The sequence below is a fragment of the Xiphophorus hellerii genome, chromosome 6, assembly GCF_003331165.1.
Source record: "Xiphophorus hellerii strain 12219 chromosome 6, Xiphophorus_hellerii-4.1, whole genome shotgun sequence".
Lineage (NCBI taxonomy): Eukaryota > Metazoa > Chordata > Actinopteri > Cyprinodontiformes > Poeciliidae > Xiphophorus > Xiphophorus hellerii.
The window spans coordinates 8,766,234-8,786,094 of NC_045677.1; the positions used below are offsets into that span (position 1 = coordinate 8,766,234).

A 19,861-nucleotide genomic window follows, 5' to 3' on the forward strand; every position below is an offset into this window, starting at 1 on the left:
ACGCTGAATTTGGGGCGTGCTGTGGTGGCGAGGGGGTTAGCACCCCCCACGTTTGGAGGCCTTAGTCCTCGACGCGGACGTCACGGGTTCGACTCCCGGTCCTGACGACCTTTACCGCATGTCTTCCCCCTCTCCTCACCCTCCTTCCTGTCTGCCTACTGTTGAAAAAATACGAGCCACTAGCGCCGTAAAAACTCTTCGGAGAAGAAGAAAAAAAAAGAACGCTGAATTTGGAAATCTTGGCAACTGTTCTGAAACTTCAGGCCCCGGCTCACACCCCAGCGCCAACATGCACCCTGAACGGCGGTCAGATTGTGTCCACACATTGCTAAGTAGAGGTGTGAACACACACACACACACGCACACCCACGCACACACACACAATAAGGACAACACAGGTGGCCTTGAATAATTGTGTCTGAATAACTTTGGGAATCTGAATGCTGCCTGTTCTTGGTAACATTAAATTTCAACCGACTGACACGACACGACTTCATGTTCATGCTGCAGAGTTACCAGAAGGACTCTCAGCATGAAAAAAAAACCTAAAACGTATTGATATCAAAATCAGCTGTGCTCTCGGGTGAGGCGATCAAACCGACATCAGGAACACTGTTGCTATATGACTTGTTTTCGGATGGAAGTCTAACTTGTCGGAATCCCATTCAATAAAAACAAACCTTCTCTCGCACGGAGGGAATTTATTGACCAGCGGCTCTCAACTATGTAGTTTGATCGTTTTTGGCACTGATAGAAACCTGCCGCTTTCACTGCACTTTAAAAATGCGTCGACATGTGGAAGGTGCATCTACACAGCAGAGAGTGCACAAACCAACAATCAAAACATCCCTGTAAACAGTTTTAAGGGTTAAATTCTCGGCGTGCTGATGCAGAGCGGCGTAAATCCCCGCATTATTTATTTTCCACTTCCTCTCTGTCTGTTCGGCTACACAGACATACACAAGGACTTTGTACCTGAAATAACAAATGCGGCTTGGACGAATCTTTGCCATGTTGAAGACTGAATATGTACTGGTGATGTTACAGAATCGTCAACAGATCAGATTGTTGCTCCGCTGACAGTCCACTGTGTGAAGTGGCTTCATCACTGTTTGCATGTAATGTGGTTTCAAAGTGTTTGCTATAAAAGTACTTAAATTTTCAACCTAGGTTTAGAAGCCATGGCCTTGGACGTTAGAGTTGGGTTCTAACTATTAAATTACATTTAACTTCCTTAAGTTATTAAGTAAATTATTATTTTTTAGAAGTTAAACAAGTTTTGTATCATGTTACAATGTTATTCGCTCACCAAAAGTATTCCTGGAGTGTGGCCTTGATTCTTTCATACATATTCATACATATTTAAGTAATCCTTGAATCTCCCATGGCAACTCATTCAGGGAGACTGAAGCTCCCCTGGGCCTTCATCTCCAGACGAGCTTCCCCCCCAACCCCGCTCCTCTAGACTAGCGGCGGCAACAGTTAGAAAACACCTGGTGCAACTGTGAGTCTGCTACGTTGGACCCCACAGTCGCTCCTAAGAATGGTTGTAAACTGCAACAACTGATGGTAACATGGTTACTTGATTGCGCTAAAAATAAATAAACGGCACTTTGTGCCAGGAAAATACATATTACCGCCAATTTAAAACAGAACACACACCCTGGTCATTTCAGAGTGTTAACCTGCCTGACTTTACGTGTCATAAATTCCTGCTCCTCCCTGACTAGTGTTCCCTCCTCTGCTCCCGTATTCCCTCTCTTCCATCTTCAGCCCCGTCACCTCCTCCCACCCGGCACCACCTTTTGACCAGGCTGCTCTCCTGTCCTCTGGCCTTCTGCTCTTCACATCGGATTATTGCTACGCTCTTCAGACAAGCCCTCGCCGTGTACCCTGTAGCATCTGCATCGGGGCCTTTTTCTCCCCCCACGCCGTTTTCAATGCTCACACCAGCTGTGGCACATATATGATTAACTTTAAGCTAAAAGGGTTTTATTAGTATCACCCACCCCATTTATATTTTAAGTTGTCCAAAAAAACTCAGCTGCATTTTTTTCAGGTCGTTTCAGCAGCACAAGTAATACGTTTAAAGGTAAGATGTCTAAAACGGTTACAGATAGCTATGACATTTATCATGGACACTTATTGGTGATTTCTCAATAAAATTTTAGGGGAGGCCACACACATCACTCTGAGAGAAAATTCCTTTATGAGATTTTTTTTTTACCAGCAGTGCCATTACTGAAGGCCATCTCCACACAGGATGACACAGCAGATAAATGCCAACCTAATTACATCTTATTTGTGCCACATCAACCCTTCTCTCCTTGTGAACCAGCAATCGAATGCGACGCCTGAAATGTCTTAAAACAGTGAGAGCATGTCAGGCTACTTGTGGCTCTTTGCTGAACGGGCGAGACAGCTAGTTATCGACGAACGAGAAAATCAGTCGGCTTTCCCAGCTCACTCATTTGTAAGCTGGCTAGTGTTTCTTTTAACGATGCTCAGCTACAAAATACTAAAACAAATATATTTGCCCTTGATTAATGACGGCGTGTTTCTTACTGACTTCATAGAGCAACGGCCTACTGTTGGATGGTCAAGTTCAAGTAAATTTTATAAATGATATATTTTTTACATATTTGTTAAACCTGTACCAGACAGTACAGTGTGAAACAGATAATCTGTTAATAAAAAGAATCAAGCTCTTCTACCTCCTCCCTGTGGTCCTACTGCCATCTGCAGAAGTACACCGCTCAGTCAGAAACAACCAATCAGAACCTGGAGGAGGGTCTTAGTGCTGTCAATCACACCCTGTCAACCACCCTGGCTGTCTGCTGTGCTACAGCTAGCACAGCTAGCACACGGAGGCTGCCATTAATGCTCAGGCGAGTTAGCATAACCACCAAAGATGGCGGATTAACAATTTCCCTGCAATGGTAAGTTGTTTCTCTGACATTAGCAGTGTGTACACAAGTATGACTGACAGCGCTAAGACCCTCCTCCTGGCTCTGATTGGTTGTTTTCTCCAGATTGCAGTAGAAGAGGTAGAGGAGCTTGACGACATGGTGACAGTTTTACCGATATGTAAAATAATTGTTTATTCAAGTTACATTCTGCAGCTTTAAATGTCTCCAAAACTTTTATTTAATTGGCCGTATTTTGTAGAAATCACTTTCACTTCGACATTAAACAGGTTATTTTTGATGTTTTTGTTTTTTATTTTCCTCAAAAGCCAACTTTTGTTAATCCTGATTTGTAAATGGAAAAAAAAAACAAAAAAAGGTTAAACATCCACGGGGGTGAAAACGTTTTATATGCTTTCTATACAGTAGAGAAGTCAATTCTACCTAAAGTTAAGGAAATGTATGCTAATTACTGATTTTGAACAAAATTTTAAAAAACTAATCTAACTGAACTACAACATGAAAGGTTTTATCAACAGTATGTTCATGTAATACAATACAAATGAAACATATATTTCTACACAGTGTTGTAAATATCTGGTTTTGACTGACCAATACTGTTTAACTCCAGCATAATAACTGTATGCAGGTACAAACCTCGACAACTTACTAAAATCAATAACTTCTTTAACTTCGACTGTGCCCTCTCGTCCCCTCTGCCCTCGTCCTGGTCGGAGACGGAGGGGGAGCGGACGGGAAACCTCCCCAACTCACGGCCTCCTTCGGGGCCACGGGGAGAAGTGGAGCGCAAAGTCCTGGCCCAAGCATAAATATTAGTTGAAGGTCACGGTCACAGAGCTCACACAGGGCTATGCATAATCACCAACCAAGCTCCTGCTTAGTCCCCTTACTTCATACGGCCCCTCTGTCGCATTACTGCCCACAGACTAAACACTTAAGCAATGCACTCCCAAAAACCACTGACGCAGCTAACCTTGAAGGGTTAAAACCCGAGGCGACGAACCACTTCCGACACCAATTTAGGCTTCATGCTACATTATGACACCACCTCGTTAGCATTTCGCAGGCTCTACCCTACATTTCCAGGGTTATCCGCGAATCCGTTTCTACGTTAAGCTTAAACGGGCGCAGCTGTATTCCGAGCAGCATTGTCGGAGATGAAAAACTGCCATTATAATATCCAAAGGGAAAGAAAAAAAAATGCTTTAAATTCAGACGCCTGCCTTGCAGATTTGTTCGACATTATCCCGAGATGAAACACGGGCTGGTAAGAAAGAAGGGAGATAAAGGAGCGAAAAGGCATGTTATGTCTCCGTTGAATTTCATCTTTAATAGACTCTATGGTTGCCCCCCTTTTATTCCTCCTACTTTACCCACGCAGCCTTGTTCCTTAAGTCAGCCGGCCTATTACTCCCTCTATGTGATTTTGCACCCACTCAGCACAGAGGCACATTTAAACCCCCATGGAGGCTTGCAGTAAAATGGTATTTAACTGCTTACTCGATTCTTTCTCTCTCTTTCTTATTGGATTCTGCTCTCGCTTTACGCTGCGCAAACTCTTAAAGCCTCGGAGTCGATGCCTCGGATTCCCCGTAAGATCTTTTCAAAAACTCTTCCTCCTCTTTGACATTTTTTTGACAACTAGTCTCGAGCCCTGAGGTCAGTGGCAGAAGATTCAGAACCCTGCCTCCGTCTGTCGGAGCGTTTATTTACTATGTTTATACTGCCGTGGAAAAGCATAGCTTCGATTTTTTTTTTGTTCCCCATATTTTGTCACAATACAAGCACAAACCTTAAAGTATTTCGTTGGAGTTTCATGGCGTAGACCAACAGAACGTTGTGCGTAATTGTAAAGGGAAATGAAAATTACAGATTGCATTCAACATTTACTACAAATTAAAAACGTGTTTGCAGTGCATTTGAAAGTCTCACATTGACTAGACCGCACTGTTCAATGTCAGATTTATCCACTTGTAATGTTTTAAAGGAAACTAATTTGACCAGAGTGCTTCCTGATTCAAACAAACAATAAAATAAATACCAAAACCAAACACTTTTAACTGCTGATTTAATGATTCAGATCATTGCAGAGATTTCAGGAGTGTGCCATTTCACAGATTTGAGGCAGACACAGCGAAAGCTTGACCCAATCTATGTTTCACTACTGATCTCATCATGCTTGTGTTTAACGGAGACTAGAGGGTTGGTGAAAGTTGATGGGGAGGTGGATGGAGCAAAAACCAGCACAGTCCTGAAAGAAAACGGCGATAGATTTGAGACACTGAACATCCAGCCGGAGCTACAATGTAGTGGTGTTTTGGATTGTCCAGTCAATGTCCAGACCTACATGCGATGAAGAATACGTGAATTTGAAAAACGGGTAGCTGCGAGATGCTAAGCTATGAGATTTCCCTTTATTTCCTTCTTTTGCAAGCAAGACAAAAACTTTATCCTCTGTTTTTGCAAAGCTGGTGGAGACATGCCTCAAAGGACTTGGCAGTTTTCATTGCAGCCAGAGGTTGTTGTTTTTTTGTTTTTTTTTTACAAATGATCGTCTCAGGGGGACAGAAACTAACGTGTGAGGCGCTCTTCAGTTTTGCATGTGCATAAAAATAAGGAAAACTGTGACTTATATCATATTGTTTAATCTTCTGCAATACTATTTGTTGGTCTGTCAGAAAAAATCCCAATAAAATACATTTAAGTTTCCAGCTGTACGTATTCCAAACGCGTGGGTTTTTTTAAGAGGTATTACTGAGCGGTAGAACTCGAATAAAAGGTTTAATCAAGTTCATTTCAGGGTCTGTAATTAGTTAATTATATCTATTTGAAAACGATATATCAACAAACTAGCCAATATGTCCGAAAAGATTTTTTGCTGCTAAATGATCAAATAAGTAGATATATGATCTAAACAACAAAGATATTTTAGGCTTAGGCATTTCATGTAATAGACAACAATAGTCTTTCCTAGAGTCCAATCAGATTATTTTTGAAGCAAATATTAACCCCCAGTGGGCCAAAAGAACCAGATTTGTTGTCCATCATTGTTGTTTTGGGATTGTGCGTCAGATTTACAGGTGTACCAGAAACACAGTACAAAGGTTCCGGCTTTTTTGGATAGAAAAAAAAAAGAACGTCATTAATTGCATAAAAAAAACATATTAAAACTATGTAATTAATCAAAATTAACACATTAACCTAAGTATTAATACTTTTGAAAAATACCGTATATCATTCCCCTACTCTATTTTATTTAACCCTGCTCTTATTTTTTTCTTTTACCTTATTTCACCCCAGCATCCCTCCTTTGTCCAGTGTAGTAATGTCTCTCTTCCACCTTGTTACCCCCACACACACACGCCGCCCCGCAGCCCTCCCTCCCCTCTGCGTTGAAGTCACTCTCTAATTGCTGTCTCACCCCTGCTGTGCTTGGACCCAGAGGCTAAATGATTTCTACAGGGAGAATGGAAGCACATGAAAACAAGAGATATTTGCAGAGCGACTTGCCTTTTTTATTATTATTGATGAGCTGCTTGTCAGGAGGTGTGTGTGTTTACAGTCAGTTTGGCCCTCCTATTGGCACCATCATACAGGGTTTTCTACCCCCGCCCTTCTATGTCTGTGCAACTCTCTTTCCTGTAGTTTCGTAAGCCACCCTTTTATCCGAGGTGGGTTTTTTTACACTTTGAAGCCATATTTACAAGGTTTTGGTGTTTTTGATGCCCTTTTTAGTTTTGACGCCGTGCGGTATTTACGTATTTTCGGTGCCGGTGTGTCATTTGAACTTGCAGCTCTTTGTAAGGTTACAGTAGCTTCCAGTCACATTGTTGGAAAGCAGAAGTTTGCAGCTGTAAATTGTTTGACTTCAGCAAAGGCGATAATAAAACGGTAAGTTTTCTGTTGTCTAGGCCAAAGGATCGATAGGATATATGAAACACTTCTATATTCATTAGCAGCAAAACGCAGTTAAACTGGTAACATCAAAGCACTGGTGGGCCCTCCTAAACAAAAAGTCTGTTAGCTTTGACCTCATTAGATAGATGCAGGTGAAGAGTCGCTGTGCAGGCTGCTTAGTGTTAGATCTGCTGAAGATGACGGGAATTTAAACAAAAATAATGAAAAAGCTTTGAAAAAAAAAAAGTTTACTACTATTGTAAATAGTACACAAGTGTATCTTTTTAAAACAAATTCCACTAAAAACAATCAATATACACTACGGGTGATGGAGATTTTTATATATATATATATATATATATATATATATATATATATATATAATGCAATTGCAATTTTACTTTTGGTAGAAGTATTCTGCAAAGAATCAAGAAAAATATGTTTTTTAAAAAACTGGCTCATTGAATTCAGATGTTGTATTCCCTCCTTAATGAGCCCAGTACAAATCCATGCAGACTGCATTGTAAAAGAATGGGTCACTCTCAGGAACTCAGTCACTTCCTGTGTGGTACCCTGACAGGACGCCACCTGTTCGATAAGTGCATTTGTGACTCTTCCGTGCTGTGAAACATTCAGCAGACATCTGCTGGTGGTAATAAAACAAAGTAGGACGCTGGTACAGAGAAGATACCAACTTTCTGCAGACCTTCAGATTAACTCAACGCAATGAGGAAAGAGATCCATGGACTGGGTTTTCAAGACTCTGAGCACCAAATACAAGTCAAGGAATTGGAGTAAAGCACCATTGGACTTTGCTGTGGTGCTGTAGAGACATATTGTATGGAGTACAGAACCCTGCCTCTGGGTTTGGCAATGTCAATGGTACTTGCCTGACTCCATTAGGTTACGACAGTTGTGACGCGTAACCGTGGGAACAAGGTATTGTCTTTAATACTTAAAGTGCGACCCCAAATACCAGCAGAGTTGAAAAGGAGGATTCACAGAAACAGAAGAGCAGAGAGGTGAGGAGGACGTTCAAACCATCCATCAATCCATAATCGATCAAAGGCCCAGTCAAAAAACTTTCATCAAGACGTAGTTTGTTTGTCTAGAAAGTCCGCTTCATTTGAGGAGGTGTGAATGTGCAATCCAGCTCTGATGTGGACCCAAAACGCCTACTCTGGTCCGCCTGAAAACCCGGAGGACGCTCCAAAAGGAGGAAGTGGATTATAGAGCAGGGCATTCTGGGTAAATGAAACCTAAACGAGTGTGTGAGTCTAACACTAGCAAGAGAAATGTCTCGTGGTCTTTTACCAAAACAAAAGAGAAAGCCTAAAACTGCTTGTGATTTAATGGCAGTAAGTTGTGTTCATGTCTTCTGAGGTTTTTGTGTCATTTTCTTCAGTAGTTCTTGGTGCAGCGCCACCACAGGTGAGGAAGATGCTTGGATGATATCAGTTATGACAGCATTGAATTTACCTTTGGCACAAAAGGTATCGTTAAGTTTCATTGAGTTGAAATCTGTGTGAGCTCTTATATCTCAATGAATACATTCTTCACCAGGTGTGGACACAAGAGCCAGTGAATGTCCATCCAACTGTTCAAGTATACATGCAGAAAGAAAATGCATCATTTTTAAAAGGATAGTCACTTAAGTATTGTATTCAAACTACATAGTGTGATATCTGTTATTCAGTATATTGTACACTTCTACATAAATGTAATCAGTACATTAACTGTCCTATGACTACGGATTAGGTATTAAAAGAGCATCTACCAAAGTCTTAACCCTTTAACAAGGGACTGGTTGCAATCCACCTCTCTCAGCCCAGTTTCATCCCTTGGTTAAAGAAGAATTTCTCAAATGAAAACCACAAATAATTTAGGTCTTTCAACATCCACAGTTAGCTGTTTTATAAAAATATCCAGGGAGTCGGGGGAAATCTCAGCGTGTAAAGGGTAACAGTGAAAGCTTCTGTTTGATGCATGCGACCTTCCAGCCCTCAGGAGGAAATACATGAGAGACCACGGCACAGTGAACAATATATCCACATGGGTCTGAGGGATTGCTACAGAACACGCTGCCCTGCTGCATTCAGAAATGTTACTGTAGCATACAGAAAGCCACATAGAGCAAAAACAGATTGGGTTAGGTATCCCAAATTGAATGTGTAAAGTGTTTTAAATAATTTATGTTTCCAGCGCTGACAATAATAATAATAAAAAAATACAGCTTTTTTGTCTAATTGCAGTCTAATATTCAAGACAGGCAATTTCAGTTTGAAAAAGATCACAAAGGTGTCAGAATATCTTTGCAGTTTGTTCACTAAACCTCAGCCGGGGAAAGCATTTCATTTAAACCTTGGCGCACGCCATTACCGTCGAATATGATTTGGAAGTGACAGCTAAACTTGAGGCTAAACTCTATAAAGAAAGGCATTAATGTAAGTATGCAGCTGTAGTCGATACATGCCAGCCATAAATGTTTGCGCCTGCATAGGCATAGCACGAGAAACACCAACGGAAACAGCAGCTGCGTGATGCGCCTAAACATCGTCACCCACCCGCTGCAGAAAGGGCTTCAACGAGACAACACGTTTTACCTTCCTGTGACACTCTCCTCCCTGCCTGCATCTCACTAATGATTTTCTACAAGTGTTTTCACAATGCCGCGTGTTGTGCAGATCACACCCAGAGGGGTTGTTGCACTGAGGAACCAGAGTTATCAATAACACATTGGGCAGTAAGTGGGTTATTTGTTTTTCTGCATAGACCCTGAGACAGGAGTAAGAAGTGCATTTTGTAGGACAGATATTTGCATATTGTAAACATTAAGCATAAATATCTCGTGTCAAATGTAACTATTAGTGAACACAATATTACTGTTTGTACATGTTGTATATTTCAGCTAATTGTTATCAAGAAAGTAAAAATAAAAGCTAACAACATTTTCCTCCACACCATTTCTATGGTTTTACAACAAGTCCTTACGACGAGATCCCAAAGGAAAAGTTTTATCCAGTAAACAACAGTGTGTCCCTCCCCACCTGTTGCTGCACATTGCCAGACAGCTGGCTGAAAACTAAGGCAAACTAAGGCCTGGTAGACTCGGTTCAATTGGGGAGTTGCAACATTTGTTACATTTTCATATGGTGCGATTCGCTTCCACACTGCACTGTGACAAACTATCAAAACTCTTTGAAAAACCCATGCAAACCCTGTGGTGGCGCTGCACCAAGAACCACTGAAGGAAACGATGAGAAAACCCGTGTCAGAAGACGACGACTTCCTTCTTCGTGAAATCTAAGCAAAATGGAGTAGCGTCAGATTTTAGCGGTTGTAGGATTTCTCTTTTGTCTTTCATGTTTTCTTTCATGTAATTACGCAAGCCACTCCTCACTTTAGGTTAGACTCGCGTTTCTTTTGGTCGTGTTTTGTTTACCCAGAATGCCCTATGATATTGTCCACTTCTGGCTCGTTTTTAAGCGGTCTCTGATCCACTTGCATCCAGATACGCATTCAAACACTGCCGGTGTTCACTTCAATCGAACCAAGACTGTTTTTAGGCAGACTTCAGAGTTTGATTGGACATTCACACCTCACCAAACGGACCGGACTTTCTAGAGAACCAAACTAGAGTTCGATTAAAGTGGACTAAACAGGGCTGATGTGAATGCATCCTAAAGTTACACATGTTTGAGGGTGGCATGTCTGTAAAGCAGCTGACTGTGGGCTGGCTCCCAATCCGGATAGCCCAACAAATGAAACTGCTAAAATTAGCTTGTTATGCTCTTCCTATGTAAAGCGATGGCATAACACTATAACACTTTTAACGTAAAGTGAAAGCACAGGATGGCAAAAAAGTTAGATTATTTTATTAATATACAAACACTAATGAATAGAAATGGAAATATTTTTTAAGAATTTCAGGTTTCATAAGTCACTACATGGATGCTCGTTAACGACATGATGCATCACAGTAATTTGTGAACACTTCTGCGTAGAATAGTTATCGACTAAAACACAGCAGATGTGGGTTGTTTATTAGAAAATATTAAGGTTGTATTCACTTGACACAAGTTTCAAGTATTTTTACACACCAGCCCACACTTGTTTTGTGATATAGCTACTATTATTCCACCACATTACACAATGTATTATGAATATGCATTGTGATGTTCATGATATGCTAATTACAAAAATAGCCTAAGTCTATTTCCTGTTGCGATACCATTACATTTGCACATTTGCTAGCCTGCTATGTAGCTCATTCACAAAAGCTGCTTCTAAGGTGACACAGGCCAAGATGGAGTCGCATCACTGAGAGGAAGAAACTGTTACATGTCACGTTTCCTCCCTACAGGCGCTGTTGGGGAGTTTGCATTTCAAGAGAAGAGTAACGGGAGAAGAAAAGCTAATCAGAAAGGGCTTTTTTTCTTTTAATCCCTGCTCTGCTGAGGCGCCTTTTCTTCTCAAAAAAAATTTGTTGCTTTCACACAGCCTCTGCAATCACTTGAAACCCCATTACAGACCATGTGACAGCATCAATTAAATTCACAATTATCATGGGGCAGTGACACTCCAGCATGAGTGCGTATAGCGGTGCAGGGGGGTGTGCGTGTGTGTGTGTTGGGTGTGATCTGCGTGTTTGTGCGTGTGCAGGAGAGAGATAAAGAGCGAACGTTGATAGGGGAAATACTCAGATATTTTAATGCTAAAAGGTTTCTCACTTTTTTTTCTTTCTGTTTTTTTTTTTGGTGACTTGTGATCCTGAACAACCCGTTACAAAAAGACTCAGATCTCAAAGAGATTAAAAAAAAATTTCAAGGGCTCCGTTCTCGTTTTTTTTTTGACTGGTTCTTTTTAGATTTACTCTTTTTCTCTCTATTTGTTTAACAGAAAAAAGGAAGAAAAAAAACAAAACATTCACAGCTACTGGAAATTCAACCACCTGCTTTTCTCCGTATTTGACCCCATAATTCATTATCAGTTTAACAAAAGATTATTTGTCTCCCACTGACATCACCAGATAAGAGCCTTGGCTCTTGTTTCCAGCTTTAGTGGAGATTTATTCAGACTGGAAAACCAAACAATACGGCTGATTAAGACACGCAACAGAATCGTGGCGATAAAAGAACAAAAAATAAAATAAAATACGAACACCGTCCTTGCTCCATATCCAAGACCAGACGGCTGAGTGCAGGTGAAAAATGCATCACGACTCTCAGGCGACCGCGTTTGCCGTTGACTGAACTCGTTTGGACCCGCACTGTATCTGGCCAGATGGAGGCGTTCGGGCCTGCGCGTTGCAGCTGGGATCAGAACGCCATCACTGTATCTCTCTCCATTAAAGCACAATCAAGGCTCCAACGGTGAAGGGGGGAAAAAAAAAAAATTTATACAGAAAGAAACAATGGAGAATGTTTACATTGATTTCTCTACCTATAGAGCCTACACTACAGCAGAGCTGAAGATTAAAAATTCATAAGCGTATTACGATCTATAAGAGCATTATTCATGTGTGCTGTCACTGCGCGCTAAAGCGAGGTACTAATCGGACACATCTCTGAGTGAGGGCACGCATGAAAACACATAGTCACAGCAGAGGTCTGGGAACTCTCCCAAGTGTCGACGGCGTCATGAGCACATGTGTGTGGCCTGGCATGGTTCCCTCCTTGAGTACCCTACAATGTGCTGGCACCAATACCTGCTTGACACAGCAGATTGGCACTAATGGCTTTACACACAATGCCATCTGTAAGCTGGACTGCTGGCTCGAACGTCTTCTCCAAGCCCCACTACATCACTGCGTTCCACTCAGGCTACATATTTTGCGTTTAGCTGCTGAAACGAGGCAGTGCGGTGCACAATATCGGGCTCCAGAGAGTGAAACGAGGTGGGAATATGGCAACGCTCTGATCAAAACTTGAAATTGTTTGGTTTTCGCAAATAGAGTGAAGGCTTCCGAAGTCAAAGACTATTTAGGAGATCATTTTTAATGAGTGTACAACCTACCAATCCAGTCTTAGCTAATGTATCAGTGGTAGTTTATATGCTTTTTTACTTATTTTAAAGCAGGTTTTAATGGCTGAAAAAGCGAAAAATGCTCCCTCTCTTTGTTTGTGCGGACAGAATGAGGCATTCATTAATCTCATAGGGACAGTGTTATGTATTTTACAACCATATAACTCTGTTACCTTCAGTTGTTATAAAAATTATATATCAAATATGACTTAAGACATTCAACTTCACTAAATTAACGCCTTGAAATTGGATCTCTTTAAAAATTCAGCCCTTTTATGAAATTCAGCCTTCGGGAAGTCATCACAACATCGCTCCTCTTTTAACCTTTTAACAAAGTTTTTACCAGTGCTGCATTGAGACGCAACTGGTTTAATGAGCTCAGCTGACGCACAAATCCACCAGGTGTGTTTGCTAATTGCTGTTGGCTGGTCTGAAGGAGCCGAGTCGGGGAGGGCTGCTCTGTGAGGCAGAAGCGCGAAAGCTTGGAAACATCTGCTGCGTTGTGTTGACAGAGGAGGTTAATAAAGACAGCCACCGATTGGTGGACAACAACCGGCTACTTTTACCGACAACTTTTATCAGCCACCATTTTGGATACTCAGTAAGACGTACGAGCAGCAACAGAGTGACAGGTAAGATATAAGGTATTTGGAAGCCCTTTGAGAGCAGCATACCTGGGTAACAGCAAACCGTCGTGGAAAAAAAAAAGTAGTTTGGCTAGTCACAAAACAAAATTTCTATTCCACAGTTTATAATAAATTGGAAGTTTATTTGATCATAGTAAAATAGTTCCTTGCTATGAAATGGTGTCTGAAAAGTACATAATACATCCTTCAAGAAAATAGTAGTGTTGGTCGTTCCAGCCAGAAGTCTTTATTTTCAATTACAATCAAGTCACTGGTTTAACTCAACCACTGCTTCCTGTTTCAATTCAAAGTAAGAGTCTCAAACACAGACACAGGGTGCCAAGTTTACAGTACAAGTATTCATATGAAGGACTCATAATAATAACTCAGACTTATTCCAACAGGCAAATTTCCAAAACTGATGGCAAGTAGGAAAAACTTCAGTTTGACCAAAAAAATATTTTGTCGAGATCGAGTAGCACGAGATTTCTTCACACCCCCAGCTCAGACCTTTATCAGTCAAGGCGCAAAAGAAGCCAAATTGAATGTTAGCTAAACGGCAGGGAGGCTGGATAATTCAGGTCGCATCCATATGTGGGCAAGAGGGAACCAAGACCTAAAAATACAACAGCAATTTGTGCCTTTTTGTCTACGAAAGTGCGAGACGCGTCCCACTGTGCCGAAAAGCTCATAAACAGCAGCCCGACTTAAAGTACTGACACTTACACAAACACACTTCTCGCTCTCCGTGGCTTTCTGCAGCCCGCAGCAGTCACACAGGGATCATTACTATTCATTTGCTGAGCAGACTGGCCACACAGGCTTATAAATTAGCTCATCTACCGCAGCTGGGTTCAGAGACAGTTGGCGCATGCCTGGGACTGGGAGGCCAGCCATTACAGTGCCCGGCTTTCGAGACACCTTCTGTCCAGTCGACGTGACCTCCCTGAAGCTCGTAATTCTTTGGAAAGAGGAGAGAATGTGTGGCGGTGGAGCCGGGTGGCGAGACAAGCCCGGTCAACGAGTGTAATAAATTGCAGAGCCGTAGGACCACGGCCCCGCGCGTGTTGAGCAAAGGAAGAGCGCGGTAGGAGAACGCCGTCAAACCGAGCGTAGATCAATCTGAATGAAACATCATGAGCAGGACCTTACAGACCGGCAGGGAGGAGAGCTGACAGGTCTGGCCTACAGGAGCATGAGGGAACACTCTGACCTCTCTGCCTTGGAGAGAGGATCAATGGTGGGAGATGGGGGAGGGAAACAAAAACCAACCTATTAATTCAGCTGGACATGTCAATTCCCATTGGTGTGTGCAGATTGGTACTGATCATGACTATGCTCTTGGGCAGAAGAGATCTGGGGCTTCTGCTGAGCCTCAGTAAACCATTGATTCATTGAACATTTTACGACTACCTGGAAGGCACCGAGTTGCAGCCGAGGAATGTAAATCAATTCCAATTGCAGGGTTATGGCGATGCGCACACACAAAAAAAACTTGAAGCGTGACTCCGGGATTATATTACACTAATCACCTTCGGTGTAAGGAGTGCAACAGAGATGATCACCTGAGGTTAAATAAGCTACATGAAATACTCGAGTGCCTGGAATTTTCATACAATATTCATAAAATTGTTTGCAGCATCTGAGCAATAAAAGGTGAATAAAGCCTCTTTTTTTTTTGGTTTTTGCTTCAACACATTTTCAGGCCCTGCATATAAGAGCCATGGGGTCGAGCAGCAAACTGTGCTGGAGGGATCCAGGTCAGAGGCATGAACAGGGGAGCTGGTGAGAGTTAATGCAAAGATGGTTGGAGGTAATAAAGTGCAATCCCAAAGGAAAAACCTGGTAGCGGCTGTAAACTATTGGGGAGGAGGTTTGCCCTCCATTTGGACAAACCTTATCTATAGAGTAGAAATTGATTGATTGAGTGATTGATTGAAGCCTATTCATGTGTTAGAATGCATAGTCAAAGTCCAGGACTAAATTAGCAGAGCCGTAGTGCTGTAGCAGGTAACTTGTATGACAAAATTATAATTTTTCAGATTTGTTAAAACTGTCACTATATCAGGAGAGTAAAATATGAGACAGATAATGCCCCCCTGGCTAGTTAGAATACACATGCTAACTAGCCAATGATGGCGGATTAAAGGTTTTTCTGTAACGCTATGTTGTTTCTCCTCCATTAGCACAGCGGCAGTATGTACACAAGCATGATTGACAGCACTAAGAGCCACCTCCTGGTTCTGACTGGTTAATTCTGACTGCAGATGGCAGTAGAGTCATAGAAAGGAGGCAGTTTTTTTAATCTGTCTCATGTTGTACTGTCACAATATCATGAAAACTACATACTGCAGCTTTGATTAGAAATAGAAAAATCTGAAAGAGCTGCAGAGATTCACTTTTCAGATGGGAAAATGTGTCAAAAACAGCGCTATTATTTGTGCAGTGGACGTTCTGCATGTTTGGCAGCGTGGCAGGACAAAAGCCATGTAGGGGTAAATCTATCCTACATGCAAATGCTGCATGTGTCAGGAAGACTAACACCGCACATCACCCTAAGCACACTATCCACTCAGTGAAAGACTGTGTTGCCGTGGGGATTCTTTTCTCCAGCAGGGACAGGGAGGCTGAGCTGCTAGGAAGATGGATGAAGCTAAGTACAGGGCAATCCCAGATGAAAACCTTATTTTACACTCTTTTTTTTTTTTTTTTTTGGTAAAAATGTCCAATGCTTCTACATCACAAAAGGTAGAGGGGTCTTTTTCTTTTTTACTTACCCGTCCAATGAGCACAGGTTCTGGGCCGGCATATTCTTCGATCACAAAGAACTGGTTCCAGATCCAGCTCCTCCTGCTGCGAGAGCGTGACCGCCTCCCCTCCACAGGCCGCTGCACCTCCCGCTCCGCGTCCGACTCAGACGCCTCTTCGAACACGAGGCCGTTTTGATTTACCGGGTCAGCGGCTTGGATTTCGGCTTCTTTTGCGCCGTGGCTCCACTTGGGAGCGGGCTGGAGCCTCAGGACATGGCTGCTGTTGACAAGTTTGTAGTCTTCATCTGTGAGAAACTTCGCCGTGCCGGGATCGGTTTTAGCGGCGCGAGCTGACTCTGTTAATGGGTCTCTGCGGGAATCTGCTGCTCTGTTCCCTCCTCTTGCTCCCAGGGGTTGCATCGTCAGCACAGATGGAGGAGAATCGTTTGTTTCTGGAAGAACATACACAGGGAGACGCTTCGTCGATGTAAACGGCGGCTCTGTTTGGCTGCTTATCGCCTCTTTCTCGAGGCCGAGGCCGACCTCGCTGCGAGGTGTCGACAGGGAACGAGCGAGGTGTTTGCTCTTGTTATCACCACCGTCAGAGCTCGGTGTTCCCAAGCTGTCTTGCCCTTTGCTTAAAGCCGGCTTGGCGTCGCTCGGTAGATTAATATGAGTAGCGGCGTTCTGGCGGGGGTAGAGATCTGGGCTGGTAACCGTGCTCGCATATGGAAATGCGGTCTGATTATCGAATCCAGTGTGAGGCTGAATGGCAGCCATATCTTGTCTCTGCTCCTTCTGAGTCTCTAATTGCTCGTGATTAACGTCAATCAAGTCTCTCTTCCTGCTCCGGCTGCCCTTGCTCGGAAAGCCAAGGCCGGGAACTTTCTGCATTTGGGAATTGACAATCCTGACTAAGTTCTCTTTTGACAGCAGCTTCAGCACGCCGTAACTACCAGTGAGGTTGAGCTTTCTGCTTGAATCGATGCTGAACCCTTTCCCGGGCATACCTGTGGTGTGAGAGCTCAAATCGGGCCTGCTCCTGGACCTTGAGCCGGATTTTATCCTGGTTTTATTGGAATGCATGTCCGCCTTGTGATGGACGAACGATTTCTCCGACCTCACCGTGTTGGAAGTCTCTGCGCTTCTTGTGCTGTTTTTAACTCTACTCATCTCCAGGTTCAATGCCTTGTTGCTGGACAACATAGTCGGCATCCCGTCTTTTCTACTGACGGAGTCGACCTCGCGCTTGGGCTTGATGGATTGCCTCTCTTTGTTACTCAAAACAATTTTGGCGTAAGGGAATCTGGAGTTGCTCAGCTGCTCGTGACTTATCAGGTTCCTCAACGTGACCATGGGCATTGTGTTTGAATCCTCGCCGCCGTCCCATTGGTCTGCTGGTTTGCTCTCCCCTCGCCTCGCCATGTGCGACCCGGCCACTCCTCTCCTGCGTATCACCTTGCTCGCCGAGGCTCCTCCCAAAAGAACCTCCCAAAGGGACAAGAACACCAACAGGAGAAGATTTCTTGCAATCATCTTGCCTTGTTGAGGGACGTTCTAATTCGCACAGGGGATGTAATAAGGCAGCTCTTGTTTTCTGACTGTCTTCATTCTCTTTTGTTTTCACCTCATCCCCCTCCCCTCACTCTCCCATCCTTTGCCCTTCACACTGAGCTGGAGGGCAGGTGTCAATCACTTCCTCCTTTTCCGTCAATGCGGTCCGATATCTCCGTCTATCTCACAAAGCCTCCGCGAGCTGTTTTTCTTCTCTCCCCCTGTCTCCTCCCTTGTGTAGCATCTCATTCAGGTTCCCGCGGAGACTCGAACACCCTGGGAGAAAAGATAAAGATAATTAAGTCAAAACTTTAATCATTGCGCTGCGTTAATTAAAAACGGAGCCACGCAGACAGGTAGGACGATTCACAGGAAGGCAGGGGAGACCTTTTAACACGGCGACAATCGTGTTTCCGCCAGCATAATGGGGATTTTAAACTCTGAACATGTTTCTATTTATACCCTCATAATGGTACACATTTTATTTCTTTCACTGGGGAGGCCCAGTTTCATCATCACACTATTATGCGTTCAGTGTGTCGTCGAAGTACCAACAGAAGCGATGAGGACGGTAATAATCAGAAATGCTGCCAAGAGGTTCAGGGCGGCTCTGGAGGAGCAGCTGACATCCACAGCTCAGGTGGGATAATCTGTTTCCAGGACAGCTGATGCATTCAGACAATTAATGGAAGAGGGGACAGAAGAAAACGATTGTTGTAAAAAGCCTAAATAAGTCCTGGTTAAAAATTTAAAAAGAGGAGACAGCAGACCTGTGGATAAAGGTGCTCTGGTCAGATGAGACCAAAGATCAACTTATTTTAAAGCGTTATGTGTGTTGGAAAGCTGCAAATGCATGTCATCAAATTCACCATCTGTACGGTGAAACATGGTGGTGGGGGCATCATGCTTGAAGGACACTTTTTTTTTTTTGAGATGGGATAGAAAAACTGGTCAGAGTTGATTGGACGATGGATGGGGTTAAGACACAGGACAATGCTGGACACACAAAACAGAAAGACAGATCTACAATTTAATGATTTAGTTTAAAGGATATCTTGTGCTTGAATGTCCCAGCTAATACAGAACTAAAGAAATTTGAAGGAAAACTTGAAAATCAATCTTCACAGGCGATCTAAATTCTGCTATGTTGGTGAGAAGGATAGGCAGAAATTTTAGTATGTAGACGTACAACTTTACAGGGAGAGGTTTTTCTGCTAAGAAGTGACTTAAAGTGGGTCATTATAAACCACACTAAGTTGTTCAAATTGGTAGTATTTAAAGGCCATGTATAAGTTCTCTTCAAAACGGGAGAAGACGATGCCCACTTTTGCACAAGAAAAAAAATAAAAAAGAGGCAAGCTCGGACAAAAAAAGCCATCTTTCATAACACTTTGATTTCTGATTAATCAGCTGGTTGGACACAAATCCTGTCAGTTATTAAACGTCTATTCAGATGAAGCCGTTCACGTAGCCGTACTTTGTTGCATTAAGGGGCCTGGAGCGACTCGAAAGGTTGCCAGACCTCGTTTATCGCGTTGCTGCTTTCGGGGTGTCGCCCCGCACTCCAGACACAAACGTGAGACTCAAAATGTGAGTGTGCGTGTCTCCCGACCAGAAACAGTACTTGCATACTGTATGTGGACTGTGGGATGTAAAATTCATGAGCAGTAAATATTGTGCTAGTTATCAGTATTGGACCAAAGAAAGCAAGGCAGTTGCAAGTCTTTAAAATTGTGACGCTTTTGATGGGTCAGATACACTCAAAAAATTGTAACACAATACGACTAGACACTCCTCAGTGAGGTTTCAATGATGCTTGCCTACACATCTGACAAGCCAATATAGCCGCTGTTTGCCAGATCGCATTAACATAACAAGCTTTTCTTTGCTACCACGTGTGCGGAGACAGATAGGGATTTGTAATGCAAGAAAACTCGGAATTCGGCGTCACAGATTTCGCAAAACACTTCCATGATATTGCGGGGCTCGCAGGAGATTTGGCATGATTGAAATACATGCACACAGACACACACAGACATATGTACAAAAATAACCCAAACCATTAGCCTGCGTGGCTCTGGGT

At 42.9% G+C, this 19,861-nt stretch overlaps 1 protein-coding gene across 3 annotated transcripts in view; it reads right to left on the minus strand.

Moving 5' to 3' along the window:
• The window catches only part of cdh24b (cadherin 24, type 2b), a 226,333-nt gene that overhangs the window by 124,144 nt on the left and 82,328 nt on the right, over positions 1-19,861 (minus strand). For all 3 annotated transcript variants that reach the window (XM_032565534.1, XM_032565533.1, XM_032565535.1), the window contains one exon: positions 16,252-18,054. In XM_032565534.1, coding sequence (XP_032421425.1) covers positions 16,252-17,760 — 1,509 coding nt within the window. In that variant the 5' untranslated portion in view covers positions 17,761-18,054. The remainder of the gene's footprint in view (positions 1-16,251; positions 18,055-19,861) is intronic.